Source organism: Bufo bufo, chromosome 4, assembly GCF_905171765.1.
Source record: "Bufo bufo chromosome 4, aBufBuf1.1, whole genome shotgun sequence".
Classification (NCBI taxonomy): Eukaryota; Metazoa; Chordata; class Amphibia; order Anura; family Bufonidae; genus Bufo; species Bufo bufo.
The window spans coordinates 577,275,422-577,295,799 of record NC_053392.1 but is presented as its reverse complement, the minus strand read 5'-3'; the positions used below and the strand labels follow the sequence as shown (position 1 = coordinate 577,295,799).

Genomic DNA, 20,378 nt, shown 5'->3' with positions numbered 1-20,378 from the left:
TTTCCTTCGGATACTTCGATTCACGCAACCCTAGTTATGACCAGTAGTGGTGGTCGTACTTGCACACTATAGGAAAAAGCGCTGGTTTTTGTGCACTTCTGCGGTCCCGGCCACCAGAGAGACCAGTGCTTTTCTCTGTAGTGTGCAAACACGGGCACCGCTGCTGGATTACAGGGTGGTCATAACCATGGAAACAAGCAATGTATAATGCGATGGAAAAAGGAATCCAGCCAGCAAAAGAAGTAATATGGACAATCCTAATACATTAGTAAGTGCCTTGTATTAGCTTTCTGTACATGGTAAATGCCATTTGCTGAAGCGAGACAACCCCTTTAAGGGTACAAGCACACGTGGATTGCATGTTGAAAATCAGCAACGTTTGCAGGTGCAACACAGGGGATTAGTGTTGAGCGAACTTGTTTTTTTAAGTTCTGCGTCCAAAGTTCGTGTTTGGATTATCGAAGAATCCCTATATGGATTCTGCTACCACGGACCATAACGGAATTTGGAATCCATAACTGGATTCTTCCATAACCCGAGCCTGAACTTTGGACGCAGAACAGGTTCGCTCAACACTACAGGGGATGTGTTCAAGTCTCATCCACACGATGCAGAAACTTTCCTCTACGGGGTAAGCACATAACTGCACGTGTGGTGCTGGTTTTAAATTTCTAGCATGTCATTTTATCTGCGGTCTTCCGCCATGGAGTCCACCCTTTACAATGCAGTGATTGAAGTCTGCAGCATTAGAATCATCACTGATTTTCCGCCACAGAATGTTAATTTAAGGTGTTAATTGCTTGGCTTCATCACCTTTCATGTATCAGTCATCAGCTCATTTATTATGTGCATTCGTTTATCGGAAGGAAGCTTTCCAACTTGATCCTCCTTAGGATTTTCCTTTACAGATCAGTGCTGCTGCCTCTATGGGTAAAGGTGTTTTTATAGAACGACATTCACACTTTCCTTTTGCCTTGTACTTTCTGCAGCCTCTGCAACCTCACGTGAGAGTCTGGGACTCTGTCAGTCTATCCACGTTGCAAGTCATCGGCCTTGGGACCTTCGAGCGTGGCGTCGGATGCCTGGCTTTCTCAAAAGCGGTAAAACTTACGTGGCTTCACAAAACGTATAGACAGCGGAAGAGTTTGTCGTAGTTACAGATCACTGGATGCTTGTTTTTTGATATGTTTACATCATAATTTTACGTGGAATGATGTATTCTGCATTGAAATCATACGTAGGGGTGGAGTTTCTGCAACCCTGCCCATAGGAAAAGTTCAGCGTGGATTTCAGGAACTCTTTTTCTGCCTCGTAAATATGTGCCATGTCACTTTTGTTTCAAGCAGAAAATGCAAGGATACGTCCTGTTTAAAGGGGTTGCATCACCTGAGAGACTGGCGGCGTATCGCTAGGATATGCCACCAATATCAGATAAATGCACGTCCCACCTCTATCTCTAGAACGGACCTCCAAAAGTGAAGGATTGGACACCGCACATGCACTGCCACCCTCCCTTCACTTCTGTGGAGCTGACACCCGGCACCCCCACCGATCAGCTGTATGGGCCCAGCACATGACCGCTCTGTGTATGGTGTTGTGGCTGTTCCCAGGTACTGCAACTCTGCACCTATTCAGATGAATGGAAACCGTCACTACACGGGAGGACCGTGGTGGGCCCGCTCCGTGCCTGCGACGGCTGATGATCGGTTGGCTGATGATCTCCAATCGATGGCCTGTTTAATGGATAGGGCAGCAATGTGTTGGTCCCAGAAAATCCCTTTAAATAAAAATAAAAAACTATATTTCCCCTGTATTTGTTCACTGCTTTACTTGACGTACTCCAGGATAACAGCCTGTAATGGAGATGATTATATGCCATAGGGCTTTTTTTTAAATACAAATATATGGCGTTGGTGTTTTTCAGGACTCTGGGGTACATTTGGCTGTAATCGATGACTCTAATGAACATATGCTAACTGTATGGGACTGGCAAAAGAAGTCAAAAGTAGCAGAAATAAAGGTAATTGTATAAAAAATGCTCGAATTATGGGTTTTATAGCCCTTTCTGTGCCATCGACCTCTCTATCAGTTTAATATTCCCATCCACGTGCATGACCTTTCTTCCGCAAACACAAAAACCTTTTAATCTGTATTAGATATTAACGTTAAAGGGACTGCTTGTCCGTGGGCTGGGCCTGGTGTTGCATCTAGAGTCCATTCATTTGAATGGGAATAATCTGTAATATGGTGGCACAACCCATGTACACAGGTGGTGGTATTTCTGGAGGTAAAAAACAAGCCGTCAGTCAGACCGGAGTCACACGTGCAGTTTTTGATGCATCTTTTAGTTTTTTCTTTAATCCAAAGCTGAAATGGGATGGGTCAAGAAAGGACTTTTCCTCTTTGTTGATTACACTTCTGGCCCAATAAAACTGCATCAAAAACTTAGTGTGTGTTTCCGTCTTGAGGAAGAGGGGTTGTCAAAAGTAAAAAAAAAAAAAAATCTGCAGGGTGATTATTTTTTTTTTTTTAAAATACCTCCAAACCAATGCCACAGCTCTATCCTCTCCTCCTGGCTGCATCCTCGATGTAATGTTTTGACTGCAGCAGTCACCGGCCTTAGCGGTGTGCATTCGCAAGACTGCTGAGGCCAGGGATTGGCTGCAGAAGTCACTTGCAGTATATGGGATGTCGCCACTGCAGCCTAAACAATTACATCAAAGCTGCAGCCCAGCGGTGAGGGTGGAGTGGCCTTGCTATATTGCAGGCGGTTCAGAAAGGGGTTTTGTAAGAGTAAAATATAGATGACCTATCCTGGGATGGGGATCTGACACCTGGCACCCCTGCAGCCACCTCACAGCATACCATGTATAGTGGCTGTGCTTCATATTGCAGCCCAGACCCACTCACTTGAATGGGACTGAGTTGTGCGTGGCCAATAACCGTGACGTCACTGACCTACATCTGTCTCTAGTCTTCTGTGTCTTCACCTAATTTTCTCTATACCGAAGTACTGAACCCATCGCCGGACAGACCCAATTGACTGCTAACTGGGTCCATCAAGTTCTGACGAGGTGTCCATCAAAAGTAGCAGCGTTTCCAGAGCTGTCTAACCTGTCAAGAATGACACAAACTGCAACGGAGATGTGAACATAGCCAGGGGCGTGGCTAAAGGCTCTTGGGCCCTGGTGCAAGAGTTCAGCTTGGGGCCCCCCCTTCACTCAGTGCTCTGTGGTCAGGGGAGCACATAGCCTCCATGCTGCCTGAGGCAAAAACTGTAACGGCCAGAGGTGGAGGCACTTTCTAGAATACCGGTGTCGTCTTAAGCTACTTTCACACTCGCGTTTTGGGCGGATTCATCATGGATCTGCAAAAACGGATCTGTTACAATAATACAACCACATGCATCCGTCATGAACAGATCCATTTGTATTATCTGTAACATGGCCAAGAAGGATCCGTCGTGAACTCCATTGAAAGTCAATGGAGGACGGATCCGTTTTCTATTGTGCCAGATTGTGTCGGAGAAAACTGATCCGTCCCCATTGACTTACATTGTGTGCCCGGACGGATCCGTTTGGCTCAGTTTTGTCAACAGGACCGCAAAACGCTGCAAGCAGCGTTTTGGTGTCCGCCTCCAGAGCAGAATGGAGGCTGAATGGAGGCAAACTGAGCGGATCCTTTTCCATTCAGAATGCATTAGGGCAAAACTGATCCGTTTTGACCGCTTGTGAGAGCCCCGAACGGATCTCAGAAACGGAAAGCCATAACGCCAGTGTGAAAGTAGCCTAATACGGCACAAGGGTCTTTGGGTGACTGCTACCTCTGCACCCCCTCTAGCTACGCCCCTGAACATAGCCTTACTGAAGATGAGCCCTGAACCAGTGACAGACGAGCCCAGTTCCTCTAGCTTTCTGGTGTTGATGCAGAATGAATGCCACATGTATGACTGGCCGCCAGCTCTTCTACCGCAGCCCACGGCTGTTGTCATTTGTGGCAGTCACGGCCCTTCCGTCCAAGTGCAAATGATTTATAAGAGCTTTGACTACATTTCAGATGTTTAGGTAGGGGGAAAAAATCTTTGGGAAAATGACAACTGGGTAGAAGAAAACGCCTTGTGCAGACAAAACGGATACTGTGTTATGCCTACCCCCTAAATGAGATCCTTATTGACGGCTTGGCAAACGGAGAATATGGGGGGGGGCCGGGATAAGATCAGGACTTCTATTATCTGCTGTATAACGGGGAGGGTGTGCTGTGAGGTCGCATATAAATCTCCTCTGTTTGTTTGCACAGACTACTAATGAGGTGGTCCTCGCCGTAGAATTCCATCCGACCGACGCCAACACGATAGTCACCTGCGGCAAATCTCACATCTTCTTCTGGACCTGGAGTGGAAACTCTCTGGCGAGAAAACAGGGAATTTTTGGGGTAGGAAAATTGTATTGATTATGGTTTTGTGTTCCTTTCTTACTAGGGTATGGCGGGGGTGGGAGGATATATTGCCTTAGATATTGCACTTCAGAGCGCAGAATATACCATAACCGCTGAAGAGGATTATGTGGTTATGTTCCCACGTGTCTGATCTGACACGGATCTGTCACAGAAATCTGCATAAAATCCACCAGTAATCCACACCCCGCGCTTATCAATGCAGTTTCATTAACCTCCTTCACATCACTGAAGATTTCTGCTCAGAATTGTCGTTTTTGATGCAGTATTTTTGAGCCAAACCACAAAGAAGGAAAAACGTAAAGCCTCATGCACACAACCTTGGCCACAAAATGCAGTCCACAGACCCTTTGAAGTCAATTGGTCCACCAAAAATGCAAATACAATGTGGACGGTATGCAGATTTTGCAGATCCACAATCTGGAGACTGCAAAATACATACGGCTGTGTGCATGAGGCCTAAAGAAAAGAGTGATAGATCCCCCCCCCGTTGTCCGTTTCGATAGGACTGCGCTGCAATAACAGATGCAAAATGGCGCCCATACAAAAGAGAGAGGCGCTGTTTCGATTTTATTTCTTTTAGATATAGATATTATAATTTAATTTATTTTTTTTGTTTCTAATTCTGGACCTCTCCTTGAAATCCCGTTTGTGTAGCGATATCTGATAGGAGGAGGATATTTTTGGTGGATTTATTTTGCGCTCTGCAGACAGGATTCACGGAACTCACATTTTTCAACTTTTCTGTGCAGAAATACGAGAAACCAAAGTTTGTGCAGTGCTTAGCCTTCCTACCCAACGGAGATGTACTTGCTGGAGACTCCGGTGGAGTCATGTTAATATGGAGCAAAACTCCAGTCGAATCAACAGCCGGTAAAGGAGTAAAAGGTAGGCTTCTCCGTCCCACCGTCTGCCGGCATCGGGTATATGCACAGGTTTCTGCTGCCGTTCCTGTACCTCTGAATGAGGCTTGCAGAAATGGCTGCCACGTGTCAATCCACCTAATCCGTGCGGGATGACTTGGCCAGCAACAAGTACTCACACCTGTGTGCTTCTGTGTGAGTATTCTGCTGGAGGGTCCATTCCTCCCACCGAGGTGGTTACGCCAGGTTTCCATGATATTAAGTGGCGCTGAAATAAGGGTGCGGTGATACGGTAAAGGTTATCCTGAAGATCTCTGCTTTTGCCACTCCTAACGTTTTAATTACTTCTAAATCCCTGCTTGGCATCCAGCTAAATGTCTCCATAATTCTTCTAAATGCTCAGGTAATTATTTGTAGTCATAATATGAGTCATTAGGTGTATTCCCCACTCATAGTGTCATTAATATGCCTGGCACACGCTGGAGAGCTCTCAACATGTAAATGCTTCACCTGGTGAGAGGGGTTTTCTACTGATCGGCGGGGGTCTGACACCTGGTGATCAGCTGTTTGAGAAGACCACAGCCTTCTCTCTGCTCACCAAGCACAGCGCCATCCATTCTATAGTGGCTGTGCTTGGTATTGCAGCTCAGCCCCATTCACTTCAATGAGGCTGATCTGAAGCTCGGCCATGTGACAGATGAATGTGAAGTCAGATGGCCTAGGTAAAGCTGCGAGAAGGCTCCAGCACTACTGCGAGCGCCAGTGCCTTCTCAAACAGCTGATCAGAGGGGTCCCGAGAGTTCGGACCCCCAACAATTAGATACTGATGACCTATCTAGAGCAGGGATGCCCAACCTGTGGCCCTCCAGCTGTTACAAAACTACAACTTCCAGTATGCCCTGATATCTGTAGGCGCTCTGGGAATGCTGGGAGTTGTAGTTTTACAACAGCTGGAGGGCCATAGGTTGGGCATCCCTGATCTAGAGCATAGCTCATCAGTAGAAAAGTCTTGGAAAACTCCTCCCAATTTTTTGTACTTTTTCAAGCATCATATTTGTGTATTGGGGGGCCGAGTCACTTCTATTTTAAACCCATTTTAAGTACAAAATAAGTAGATGCATAATTATTCACCCCCTTCAGGTATTTAGAAGAGTAGTGCTCTGCAGCCCATATGGAACTACTACTCCCAATAAGCTGGGAGTGATAGTATTGTGATGGCTAGAAAACCACAGGTTGCAGACCAAGGAAGTAGAGTGACATTTGGCAACAGTCTGTGTGGATAGGCCTTTTTGGAGGAAGAAGAGTCAAAGTTGGTGGCGGCCGGTAAAGCGGTCCATAGATTATGGATGGGTGAAACTCCTGTGGTCTGAGACATGAAGCGGCCCGTTGGCATGTTTTTTTAGCTCAGCCACAAAGCTGTTGAAAGGGGTTAAGGATTAGAAAAACATGCCTGCTTTTTCCAAAAACGGCACCCTACTGTACCTGTCCGCAGGTTATTTGTGGTCTAGCAGCTCAGCCCCATTTCAGTTAGGGGGATTGTTGCCCTATCTGAGGAGAGGATGACTTAGTGACGGGGATCCTGATTGCAGTGCTGGTCACTTCCCGCCCCCACCCCTTTCTGTATTTTTTATTATTAGGTGAAGCCCTACACTTGAGTCCTCTCAGAACGTACAGTGTCCTCAATATGAGCCGTCCTCTCGCTCTGCTGATTGACTGCTTTCTCCCTATACTGTGCATAGAAAGAAAGCTGTCAATCAGTGGCAAGGAGGGGTGGGGTTAGCCCGCCATTCGTAAATTCATGGACTCCACGTAGCTCCCGCTAAAGCTAATAAAGTAATGGAAAGGTTCCAAATAATTATAGTTGGTGCTCGAGGCTGAAAAAGTTACATAAGAAGAATCGCATTATCATATTGTAATGTATAAACTCCAGCGTGCTAATTAAAAACGGTATAAAACCATCGCAATTGCTATTCAATAAGATAACATAAAACATATATTGTAGTGTCCCCAATAGACCTTAAAGAGGTTCTCCGGGCTTTTAATATTGATGACCTATCCTCAGGATAGGTTATCAATATCAGATCAGCAGTTGCAGAGAGAGCAGAGCCTCTAGGTGTAATGGCAAAGCCCCCGTTGCTCCTAGAGGCTCATTTGCAAATATTAAAACATCTTTCTCAGCAATGCAGACACATATGACCATGGGACCAACACAGATGTCTTCAGCTGCCAAGTGCACATGTAACAGGTCGGCCGGTGTCATAGGTACAAAACTGCTGACAGATGCCCTTTAAGGATCATAGTAAAATGAGACTTTGCAGATCAATTGCACTTCCTCCCCATAGAATAATGGACCACCCGGCTGTAAGCATTACACACCGTTTCGCAATGTGAAGGCTTAGAAGTATTACAGAGCCTTTCCCCTCACTCCATCCCATAATCACATTGTAGTAATTATATGTTGGGATAATAAGCCTGTTCTCATTATATGCACTGAATTCCCCATCGCAGTCTCCTGACCACAAGGACGTTTTGTCATTAGGATTTTGGCCACCGACCCATGTTACACACGGCGGCACAGTTCCTGCCGCATGAATGCTCGGGGCATAGAGAACCATCAGTCAGTTCCAGAGGTATCTACAGAATGCCAGCACATTCCCTAAAATCAGAACACTGTAAACCCAAATCTCCCGGGATTTTAATTTAATATGAATTTAATCAAGAAATGGCAAAATAAAATGTGAATCCATTGTTTTAAGACTCCGGATATTAACATCAGCAGATCTGACATCATAAGCAACAAGGGGGCAAGTTGTTTGTCTCGGTTATGGGCCGGAGGTAGCGTTTGTGTCATAGGTTTATTGTGCCTGTAGTCATCGGGGGCCACTCTGTGCAGGGTTCTGGGGGCCGCTCACTGATCTAGTAAGTGGAGCTGCCAATATATACAGGAGCGTGCATACAGATGTTGTGCAGGGTTCTGGGGGCCGCTTAGGAGCCGCCAGTATATACAGGAGCGTGCATACAGATGTTGTGCAGGGTTCTGGGGGGCGCTTAGGAGCCGCCAGTATATACAGGAGCGTGCATATAGATGTTGTGCAGGGTTCTGGGGGGCGCTCACTGATCTAGTAAGTGGAGCCGCCAGTATATACAGGAGTGTGCATACAGATGTTGTGCAGGGTTCTGGGGGCCGCTCACTGATCTAGTAAGTGGAGCTGCCAATATATACAGGAGCGTGCATACAGATGTTGTGCAGGGTTCTGGGGGCCGCTTAGGAGCTGCCAGTATATACAGGAGCGTGCATACAGATGTTGTGCAGGGTTCTGGGGGCCGCTTAGGAGCTGCCAGTATATACAGGAGCGTGCATACAGATGTTGTGCAGGGTTCTGGGGGCCGCTCACTGATAGTAGGAGCGCCAGTATATACAGGAGCGTGCATACAGATGTTGTTCTGGGGGCCGCTCACTGATTAGTAAGTGGAGCCGCCAGTATATACAGGAGCGTGCATACAGATGTTGTGCAGGGTTCTGGGGGCCGCTTAGGAGCCGCCAGTATATACAGGAGCGTGCATACAGATGTTGTTCTGGGGGCCGCTCACTGATATAGTAAGTGGAGCCGCCAGTATATACAGGAGCGTGCATACAGATGTTGTGCAGGGTTCTGGGGGCCGCTTAGGAGCCGCCAGTATATACAGGAGCGTGCATACAGATGTTGTTCTGGGGGCCGCTCACTGATATAGTAAGTGGAGCCGCCAGTATATACAGGAGCGTGCATACAGATGTTGTGCAGGGTTCTGGGGGCCGCTTAGGAGCCGCCAGTATATACAGGAGCGTGCATACAGATGTTGTTCTGGGGGCCGCTCACTGATATAGTAAGTGGAGCCGCCAGTATATACAGGAGCGTGCATACAGATGTTGTGCAGGGTTCTGGGGGCCGCTTAGGAGCCGCCAGTATATACAGGAGCGTGCATACAGATGTTGTTCTGGGGGCCGCTCACTGATATAGTAAGTGGAGCCGCCAGTATATACAGGAGCGTGCATACAGATGTTGTGCAGGGTCATATAGGGGAGGGCTGCTTTCTGTGGCTCTGCAAACCGTGTAGGCGGATTCATGGGTTTGCCTTCATTGCCAAAGTATACCATTGGGTTTCCAACATATGCAGTTCATCCTGCACGTATGCCGTGCTTTTCCTTCTGCAGGTAGCGACTTGAATGGACTCTCCAGTGGAGATCTGGTAGTTTAGGCTTGCACAGATTTTTTCACATCTAGCAGCTAATGGTGTCTCCCACTCTGACCGGCCGTCCGCACATTGCATGGTCAGCCATTCATCTGAATAGGTGCATGCTATGTGAAGTGGCCACTGCAGCGGATGCTGTATGGGAAATTTGTAGTGAACAGCAACTTTTCCTGGCTGAATGGGACGTTTGCCCCCATGGCGATTAGATGATCGCGGTGGCTTTAGTCTTGAAAGTGTTAGTTTTTGACTGTCCGTTAGATTTTGCACTAAAATGCAACAAATTGGTCTGTATATGGTCATATGCACACAACTGCATGTATTTTGCCGTTTGCAAACCGCGGATCCGCAAAAGACGACAACTGGCCATGTGCATCCCGGACTTTTCTCGGTCCCTGTTGTAGAAATGGCTATTCTTGTCGCAAAACTGACAAGACTAGGACTTGTTCTATAATTTGCGGAGCGGCCGCACGGATACGGACAGCACCTGGATGACGTCTGTGTGGGTTTTTGTATGCGGCCCATAGAAATGAACGGGTTTGTGTACAATCTGCAAAGACCAGGGAGTACAGATGTGTGCATGAGGCCTAAAACACTGGTTTCCAACCTGCACTTCTCCCCCTCGAGACCACTGGTGTAAGTGCCGCCTGATATGCTGCACGGAGGTTTTCAGACTAAATGCCACCTGTACTTTCTAGGTATATATGTTTGGAATGGAAAATAAGGTGTAATATGAGGGAGTGTAGCTCCGAGCACTAGTTTATCCTATACCTACATTAATTATATGACTCACTGCAGGATGTCCTATAAGCAATTAGAGCTCCACCGCAAGGGAGAACGCAGAATATATATATATTTTTTTTTTCCCCTCATTTTGCCTACAGCTAAACGTCAGCAAGTTGTTTCAGTAAGACCCTGTGCTGTGTTAGCAGAATAACATAGCGTAGCATCTCCAGCTCTTCGTATGGCTTTGATCTTGCCCTCATTGGGATATTAAGGCTCCTACCGGAGATCTCAGGCAGTGCTTTATAGGAAAACTGTGTCTCCTCCAAGGGAAAGAAAATGATCTACAGTGCAATTTACGTAAATGTCTTTTAGGGCTCATGCACACGACTGTATGTATTTTGCAATCTGCAAAAAGTATGGATGATGTCCATGTGACATACGTGATGCATCTGTTTATTTTTTATTTTTTTGCAGATCCATTGTAACAATGCTTATCCGTATGGCTGCGCAGACATACGGGAACGGAATACACATGGAATAATTTCCCCATTTTGTTTGCGGACCCATTGAAGGGAATGGGTCCTCAAAATGGACACGGAAAGAAAATGTGTGCGCATGGACCCCTAGGCCCTTTTCACACGTGCGGGTTTTCTGCGTGGGTGCAATGCGTGATGTGAAGGCATAGCACCCGCACTGAATCCGATTCCTGACCCATTCATTTCAATGGGTCTGTGTACATGAGCGATGTGTTTTTTTCACGCATCACTTGTGCGTTGCATGTTCTATATTCTGCGTTTTTCACGCAGCCCTGGCCTCATAGAAGTGAATGGGGCTTCAGTGAAAAACGCATTGCATCCGGAAGCAAGTGCGGGTGCGATGCGTTTTTGACTGATGGTTGCTAAGAGATGTCTTTTGTGAACCTTCAGTTTTTTTATCACGCGCGTGAAAAATGCATCAAAACGCATTGCAGACAAAACTGACTGAACTTGCTTGCAAAATGGTGCGAGTTTCACGGAACGCACCCTGAACGCATCTGGACCTAATCTGTCATGCTCGTGTGAAAGAGGCCTTAGGCGAATGTCTGTTTATCCGAAAGGTGCATTAGTGGGCAGATCAGCAGAGAGTAGGGTTTCAGTCTGCTCTGTATAGTACCATGCACGACCGTATTTCTGATCTGCATTTTTTGCGGATCGAATGCGGACCCATTAATTTCAATGGGAGCACAAACTGTGCGGAGAGGACACCGCGCGCTGTCCGCATCAGTTTGTCCATTCTGCCAGCACGCAAAAAAATAGAACATGTCCTATTCTAGGACATTTCTACAGGGCTAAAAAACAAACGGTGGCATGCACATGGGATCTGTGTTCTGCGGACTGTAAAACTCATACGGCCGTGTTCATCAGGTCTTATGGTAAGGAGACTTCAAGCAATGGTCCATGGCAAAAGTGTGTGACCAGCCTCTAACCAACACGCAGAAAATGAATAATCAGAACCAGCTCTTGGTTGATGAGGCCAAAAAGCCCGGAGCGGGTTTGTCCACACTTTTGTGCGTTTTGGTCAGAAACCATCTTATTCTTCTGGGGACAGTAGGGTGCGTCTAAGAGGTGAAACCTGTTATGTATACGGCAGGAAATTGTGTGCCCGATTATCTTAAGTGAAAAAAGGTGCATTATAGAAAATGTACAGATGTTGCACGTGTGCATTTATACATTACGATGTCTTCACTGTCTGTTTCCAGGCGTCTACCAAATTAGCAAGCAGATCAAAGCCCATGATGGAAGCGTGTTCACACTGTGCCAGATGAGGAACGGAATGATGCTCACAGGAGGCGGGAAGGACCGGAAAGTCATTCTGTGGGATCATAACCTGAACCCGGAGAGGGAGATTGAGGTGAGACCAGACGCCACTTCTGCGGTGTAGTGGAATTTGTATACAGGCAGGGACGTCACTCGGGGCTTACAGAAGCGCAAGAGAAGCAAGTGAGAACGGGGCTATGGAGAAGCATTGTGCACAAGTACTGCATACGTGAAAATATGTCAAGTCCACTTAGCGGCACATTAAGTGAAGCTTTGCAGGAATAAATGACACTTTATGATCTCTGTAAATAGTTGTAAGTGTTTAGGTGAAAACAGAGAAAGGGGTGTTTGCTCCACTACCAAACCTGGCACGACGATGAGCCGATCGCTGCAGATAGGGCTGGCCTTACATTTCCCCTACAGCGGCCACTGCAGGCAGATTATACAGGGTGGGCCATTTATATGGATACACCTTAATAAAATGGGAATGGTTGGTGATATTAACTTCCTGTTTGTGGCACATTAGTATATGTGAGGGGGGGGAACTTTTTTCAAGATGGGTGGTGACCATGGCAGCCATTTTGAAGTCTGCTATTTTGAATCCAACTTTTGTTTTTTCAATAGGAAGAGGGTCATGTGACACATCAAACTTATTGGGAATTTCACAAGAAAAACAATGGTGTGCTTGGTTTTAACGTAACTTTATTCTTTCATGAGTTATTTACAAGTTTCTGACCACTTATAAAATCTGTTCAATGTGCTGCCCATTGTGTTGGATTGTCAATGCAACCCTCTTCTCCCACTCTTCACACACTGATAGCAACACCGCAGGAGAAATGCTAGCACAGGCTTCCAGTATCCGTAGTTTCAGGTGCTGCACATCTCGTATCTTCACAGCATAGACAATTGCCTTCAGATGACCCCAAAGATAAAAGTCTAAGGGGGTCAGATCGGGAGACCTTGGGGGCCATTCAACTGGCCCACGACGACCAATCCACTTTCCAGGAAACTGTTCATCTAGGAATGCTCGGACCTGACACCCACAATGTGGTGGTGCACCATCTTGCTGGAAAAACTCAGGGAACGTGCCAGCTTCAGTGCATAAAGAGGTAAACACATCATCATGTAGCAATTTCGCATATCCAGTGGCCTTGAGGTTTCCATTGATGAAGAATGGCCCCACTATCTTTGTACCCCATATACCACACCATACCATCAATTTTTTTGTTCCAACAGTCTTGGAGGGATCTATCCAATGTGGGTTAGTGTCAGACCAATAGCGGTGGTTTTGTTTAACGTCACCATTCACATAAAAGTTTGCCTCATCACTGAACAAAATCTTCTGCGTAAACTGAGGGTCCTGTTCCAATTTTATTTTTGCCCATTCTGCAAATTCAGTGCGCCGATCTGGGTCATCCTCGTTGAGATTCTGCAGTAGCTGGAGTTTGTAAGGGTGCCATTTGTGAGTAGCTAATATCCGCCAAAGGGATGTTCGACTAATGCCACTCTCCAGTGACATGCGGCGAGTGCTACGCTGTGGGCTCTTGCTGAATAAGGCTAGGACAGCCACTAATGTTTCTTCATTAGAGACAGATTTCATGCGTCCACATTTTGGCAAATCTAACACTGAACCAGTTTCACAAAACTTGGCAAGCAGTTTGCTAACTGTAGCATGTGAGATGGGTGGTCTCGTAGGGTGTCTTGCATTGAAATCTGCTGCAATGACCCGGTTACTGCGTTCACCAGACATCAACACAATTTCTATCCGCTCCTCGGCGACATGTCAATGGCTGTAGACAAAGAGAAACTTGTAAATAACTCATGAAAGAATAAAGTTACGTTAAAACCAAGCACACCATTGTTTTTCGTGTGAAATTCCCAATAAGTTTGATGTGTCACATGACCCTCTTCCTATTGAAAAAACTAAAGTTGGATTCAAAATGGCTGCCATGGTCACCACCCATCTTGAAAAGTTTCCCCCCTCACATATACTAATGTGCCACAAACAGGAAGTTAATATCACCAACCATTCCCATTTTATTAAGGTGTATCCATATACAGGATCTTCTAAAAAAATTTGCATATTGTGATAAAGTTCATCATTTTCTGTAATGTACTGATAAACATTAGACTTTCATATATTTTAGATTCATTACACACAACTGAAGTAGTTCAAGCCTTTTCTTGTTTTAATATTGATGATTTTGGCATACAGCTCATGAAAACCCAAAATTCCTATCTCAAAAAATTAGCATATCATGAAAAGGTTCTCTAAACGAGCTATTAACCTAATCATCTGAATCAACTAACTCTAAACACCTGCAAAAGATTCCTGAGGCTTTTAAAAACTCCCAGCCTGGTTCATTACTCAATACCGCAATCATGGGTAAGACTGCCGACCTGACTGCTGTCCAGAAGGCCATCATTGACACCCTCAAGCAAGAGAGTAAGACACAGAAAGAAATTTCTGAACGAATAGGCTGTTCCCAGAGTGCTGTATCAAGGCACCTCAGTGGGAAGTCTGTGGGAAGGAAAAAGTGTGGCAGAAAACGCTGCACAACGAGAAGAGGTGACCGGACCCTGAGGAAGATTGTGGAGAAGGACCGATTCCAGACCTTGGGGGACCTGCGGAAGCAGTGGACTGCGTCTGGAGTAGAATCATCCAGAGCCACCATGTACAGGCGTGTGCAGGAAATGGGCTACAGGTGCCGCATTCCCCAGGTCAAGCCACTTTTGAACCAGAAACAGCGGCAGAAGCGCCTGACCTGGGTTACAGAGAAGCAGCACTGGACTGTTGCTCAGTGGTCCAAAGTACTTTTTTCGGATGAAAGCAAATTTTGCATGTCATTCGGAAATCAAGGTGCCAGAGTCTGGAGGAAGACTGGGGAGAGGGAAATGCCAAAATGCCTGAAGTCCAGTGTCCAGTACCCACAGTCAGTGATGGTCTGGGGTGCCATGTCAGCTGCTGGTGTTGGTCCACTGTGTTTTATCAAGGGCAGGGTCAATGCAGCTAGCTATCAGGAGATTTTGGAGCACTTCATGCTTCCATCTGCTGAAAAGCTTTATGGAGATGAAGATTTGATTTTTCAGCACGACCTGGCACCTGCTCACAGTGCCAAAACCACTGGTAAATGGTTTACTGACCATGGTATTACTGTGCTCAATTGGCCTGCCAACTCTCCTGACCTGAACCCCATAGAGAATCTGTGGGATATTGGGAAGAGAAAGTTGAGAGACGCAAGACCCAACACTCTGGATGAGCTTAAGGCCGCTATCGAAGCATCCTGGGCCTCCATAACACCTCAGCAGTGCCACAGGCTGATTGCCTCCATGCCACGCCGCATTGAAGCAGTCATTTCTGCAAAAGGATTCCCGACCAAGTATTGAATGCGTAACTGAACTTAATTATTTGAAGGTTGACTTTTTTTGTATTAAAAACACTTTTCTTTTATTGGTTGGATGAAATATGCAAATTTTTTGAGATAGGAATTTTGGGTTTTCATGAGCTGTATGCCAAAATCATCAATATTAAAACAAGAAAAGGCTTGAACTACTTCAGTTGTGTGTAATGAATCTAAAATATATGAAAGTCTGTTTATCAGTACATTACAGAAAATAATGAACTTTATCACAATATGCTAATTTTTAGAGAAGAACCTGTAAATGGCCCACCCTGTAGTATTACAAGGCAGCCAATACATGGATAGGCTGGGTCTGCTAGAGCAAGAGCCTCTTTTCTAGCCGCTCTCCACCCTAGCTTTTAGGAAAATCAAGCTGTATGACATCCATATGTCTTAATACTCAGGCAACTCCTATTAAGTGTATTAAGCTGCAATATTACTATATAAGACTTAAAGGAAATGTTTCATCAGAAAATGACCTGTTTAAATCATGTTTTTATGTTAAACATATATTTAAAGATTTTTTGATCTAATTTTCCTTGTCACTATCTATATAAAAAAATAAAAAAGCCCAAAGCCCATTAAATCCTGCAGTTTTCGCACTGTTCACTAAGCCAGACCTTCGTGGTCTGTGCAGATCAGTTTACTGCAGTTACCTGCTTATCTGTGATTTAAATCCTGCCTGTAATGATATCACCTTTGTCTATAGATAAGAGGGGATCCACCATTCACAACAGGTGATTGTCAAAGCTGATCTATTGTTCCCTTGTACATTGACCTCTGCACAGGTCACAGAGCGTGCCTGGACAACTCTCTCTCAATGAGGTCCCTTTGTGTCCGTGGCCTTTGGGGCTGCGTAAAGTAATTTTCTTAATGCTTTCTAATGATCCCTTTACATGGGACGATAGAGCAGCAGATTCCTTCCCCACAATCGTCTGCTCTTCCCCGTACCGACTTGTTTGCCGGCAGCAGAGCGTGATAACACAGGACGATCTGCTGCCAGCAAACAGCGATTTTTGTGTACGCACAAATGATCGGATTACCAGATGGACGAGTGTCACCGCCTACTCGTTAGCGATTACCTTTAAGATTCTTGGCCAGTGTAAAGGGCGCTTTAACACTCGGGCAAGATGGCCGCCCCCATAATCATATCCAGGAAATAGAATAAAAAAAATCTGTAATCAGAAAATAAAAGCAGATGTGTCTCTATCTGGTTTTAACTGGCAGTTTTGTGACGACCCGTTTCCTTTAAGCAGTGACTCGGCACAATTGTATCTCTGTATATACGGACTTCAATCATGTTGTCTGCGGGTGGCACCTCCAGGCAGGGGTGTAACTGGAAGTCATAGAGAACTCAGGAGGAGGACCCCACCTTGTTGTCAGTACTCTTACACTGTAGTAATGAAAACAGCAGCAAATAAAGGATGGATCGTAGTCCTGTTACATCCTACATAATGGTGTTTGGTGCCGGAATGTCATTCTTACTAATGGTTCGCACCTGAATGAGGCCCCCCGGCCCCTGGGTCCCGGAGAAGCCGCCTCTTCAGTGCAGCACAGTCAGGACTCTTCCTCATGTAACATAAAAGCTGCCAATTTTTCACCCAGATTTGCAGACAGAAAACGTACAGTGGATTAGAGCAGTGATGGTCAGTTTGCCGTGTTCGCCAGCGAACATATGCGGGCTGCCATCTTGACTCACCCGTCCGGCGATGCACAGGTAAGCCCGTGCCTGTGCCGGGAGCCGGTCTAAAATCAAATGTGGTCACCGGGAGCAGGCAGTTCCGAGAACAGCCGCCGGGGGCCTTCATCGGGCTGTTCTCGGCTTGTGCATCGCCGGACGGGTGAGTCAAGATGGCAGCCCGCATGTGTTCTCTGGGGGGAACGCTGCGAACTGACCATCACTGGATTAGAGTACCAGCAAAATGAAAGAGTATTACAAATCAGCAGCGTGTCTATTTCTGATGCAGAACGGAAACTGGTACGTAGCAGATATCACGAAGAGTTCAGTGGGGTCGCTATACTCAACTGCAGGTTACATGTGGATCCACAGCAAGTCCTAAATTAAAGTAAAAACACTTTCCTCAGCTTTAAAAAAAAAAACCACTATCCTCTCTTGGCTTCCTTACCTGGTTATCTGCTGGTCTCTGTAGACATGGCTTGGTCTCATCATGTTACCACTGCAGCCAGTCACAGGCTGCAGCAGTCACATGAGAGGAGGCTGAAAAGCGTCCTCTTAGACTCCCATTACTGCATTATATGCATTAGAATTTTATTGATCGGGCTCAGCTGCTGAAGATCAGGAGGAGTTTTCAGGAGGACTCGGGCCGCTAAGCTGGCTCAATGCAAGAATAACAGATTTTTTTTTAAAAATCAAATCCGTTTTTATTGAACCAATAAATACAAAATATAACATAAAACAATACGTTGTATTTTTTCTTTGCTTTATCCACCGTGTGGAATCAGTGTACAACAGTAATCATAGAAGTACCAACACACAGTTTTATCAAGTATCTATACATTGCGTGTACAAATGCTAAAACAAATACTTGAGACAGAGAATTACCAATATCTGAACCTCCCCAACATCCCCCCCCCCCCCCCCACCCTACCCTAACCCCCCCCTCCCTGACAACTGGTCTTGACCATCACGAGCCTATATAACCACATGAGTATGAGAACCATTCATTCCACATTTTATCAAACTTCTGAGGACACCCTCTCTTCACATACACCCCTTTTTCAAGTATCAGCATTAGGGATCGACCGATTATCGGTTTGGCCGATATTATCGGCCGATATTGAGGATTTTGAACGTTATCGGCATCTATTTTGCCGATATACCGATAACGTATGGGGAACACAGATCGCGCTGCTCTCAGCGCGTTCTGTGTTCCCTCCGCAGCACAGGGGAGAAGGAAGCAGTGTCTCCTCCCCCTGTGCTGCTGCTGCCGCCAATGACAGAAGAGAAGACAAGAGGAGGGGAGGGGCTGTGGCCGCTGCGCCACCAATGAAGATAAGCCTTTCATTCATTCATATACAGGAGGCGGGAGCTGGCTGCAGAATCACATAGCCGGCTCCCGACCTCTATGAGCGATAGCTGCGATCCGCGGTAGTTAACTCCTCAGGTGCCGCGGATCGCAGCTACCGCTCATAGAGGTCGGGAGCCGGCTATGTGATTCTGCAGCCAGCTCCCGCCTCCTGTATATGAATGATTGAGAGACTTATCTTCATTGGTGACGCAGTGCGCCCCCCCCCCCCCCCCCCCCCAAGCCCCCCAGTATTAATCATTGGTGGCGCAGTGCGCCCCCACCCCAATCCCGGCCAATAGTAAAAACATTGGTGGCGCAGTGCGCCCCCCCCAGTATTACTCATTGGTGGCAGTGGCCACAGGATCCCCTCTCCCCTGCTCCTCCGATCGGAGCCCCAGCTGTGTAATCCTGGGGCTCCGATCGGTTACCATGGCAGCCAGGACACTATTGAAGCCCTGGCTGCCATGGTAAGCTCCATGCTGCTGTGTGCACTATGCACAGAGCAGCAGGGACAGTGTGAGCTCCTATTCACCCTGATAGAGATCTATCAGGGGGAATAGGACAAGGGTTCTAGTCCCTAAGGGGGCTAAAAGTTAGTAAAAAAAAAAAAAAGTATAAATGAGAAATACTTATAAAAAAAAAATACACATTAACAATAAACAAAAAAATACACATTAACAATAAACATATATTAATTTTCGAGGACTCAAAGATGGTGGCTCACCTCAGGCGGGGTTCTGGATGAAGGTGCTGCTAGCCCAGACTAGAGGAACACCCCTCCTCTACTAGCGTATGTATAGAAAAATAAAGTTTAGGGCGAGCACTCAACACTTGGACCAATGGAATGGGAATAAAACATTTATTAAATCACAATTTAGAACACGTGTACATTTCAATAAAATAAAAAGATAAAATACATACAAAATACCACATATAGGGATAAGAGTCGTGACAGTCGCTAATCAGAAAACTTATTGGATACTGTATAGGATCTAACACTTGTAGTAGAGCAACTGATGAATATTCAGCCAGTACAATTGAATGCAGCCGAGGGTATATATCCCATGCGCAGATGAATAAGTCAATCAATAGTGCTGGCTTGTCTCCGCGGCTCCAATATTGATAACGTAATGTAGCAACTGAACGCAACAATTGTTCCTATGGTATGAACACAGGTTACAATATCCTTCAATAGCGATAATGGATAGTGCTGGCTAATGTATGCGGCTCCAATAGTGATGACGTAGTGGAGCGGCTGAGTTCGACAATTGCTACTAGTAATTGGACACAAGTATCACTGTCCTTCAATAGCAATAGTTCAGTCTAGTAGCCGTACACATTCAATAGTGTGCCTGGTCGCATACAAACTGCAACTGTAATGTTCCTACCTTCCTCTTTGATCAATAGCGAGGACGTCTCTACGGACATGTGCGGTGGATAAGCTGCAGGTGGATAGTTCCGGCGTCTGGATGGTAACTGCTATAGTTCGCTGTCTCCAGATCTCGCGGGATTACGGAAGCAATGAATGACCTGGACAGCCCACCACTGACGAAGGGAAGGAGTTCCCGAAACGCGTCTGGGCCGCACACCTGTAACAGAAGCACCTCCGCACTCTATGCATGGCCATGCAAAAATCAACTTAAATCGGAGGAATATGGATTTCTAGGACGCCAAGCATATTATCTGCCAAACAGCGCTCTGGGCTGTCCAGGTCATTCATTGCTTCCGTAATCCCGTGAGATCTGGAGACAGCGAACTATAGCAGTTACCATCCAGACGCCGGAACTATCCACCTGCAGCTTATCCACCGCACATGTCCGTAGAGACGTCCTCGCTATTGATCAGAGGAAGGTAGGAACATTACAGTTGCAGTTTGTATGCGAC

At 46.1% G+C, this 20,378-nt stretch overlaps 1 protein-coding gene across 4 annotated transcripts in view; it reads left to right on the top strand.

Moving 5' to 3' along the window:
- The window catches only part of EML4 (EMAP like 4), a 162,354-nt gene that overhangs the window by 118,006 nt on the left and 23,970 nt on the right, over positions 1-20,378 (top strand). For all 4 annotated transcript variants that reach the window (XR_005778531.1, XM_040430353.1, XM_040430355.1 and 1 more), the window contains exons 11-15: positions 990-1,100; positions 1,925-2,020; positions 4,297-4,431; positions 5,205-5,340; positions 12,007-12,158. Coding sequence is in view for 3 of the 4 variants with exons in the window: in XM_040430353.1 (XP_040286287.1) it covers positions 990-1,100; positions 1,925-2,020; positions 4,297-4,431; positions 5,205-5,340; positions 12,007-12,158 (630 nt within the window). In the remaining variant the exon portion in view is untranslated. The remainder of the gene's footprint in view (positions 1-989; positions 1,101-1,924; positions 2,021-4,296; positions 4,432-5,204; positions 5,341-12,006; positions 12,159-20,378) is intronic.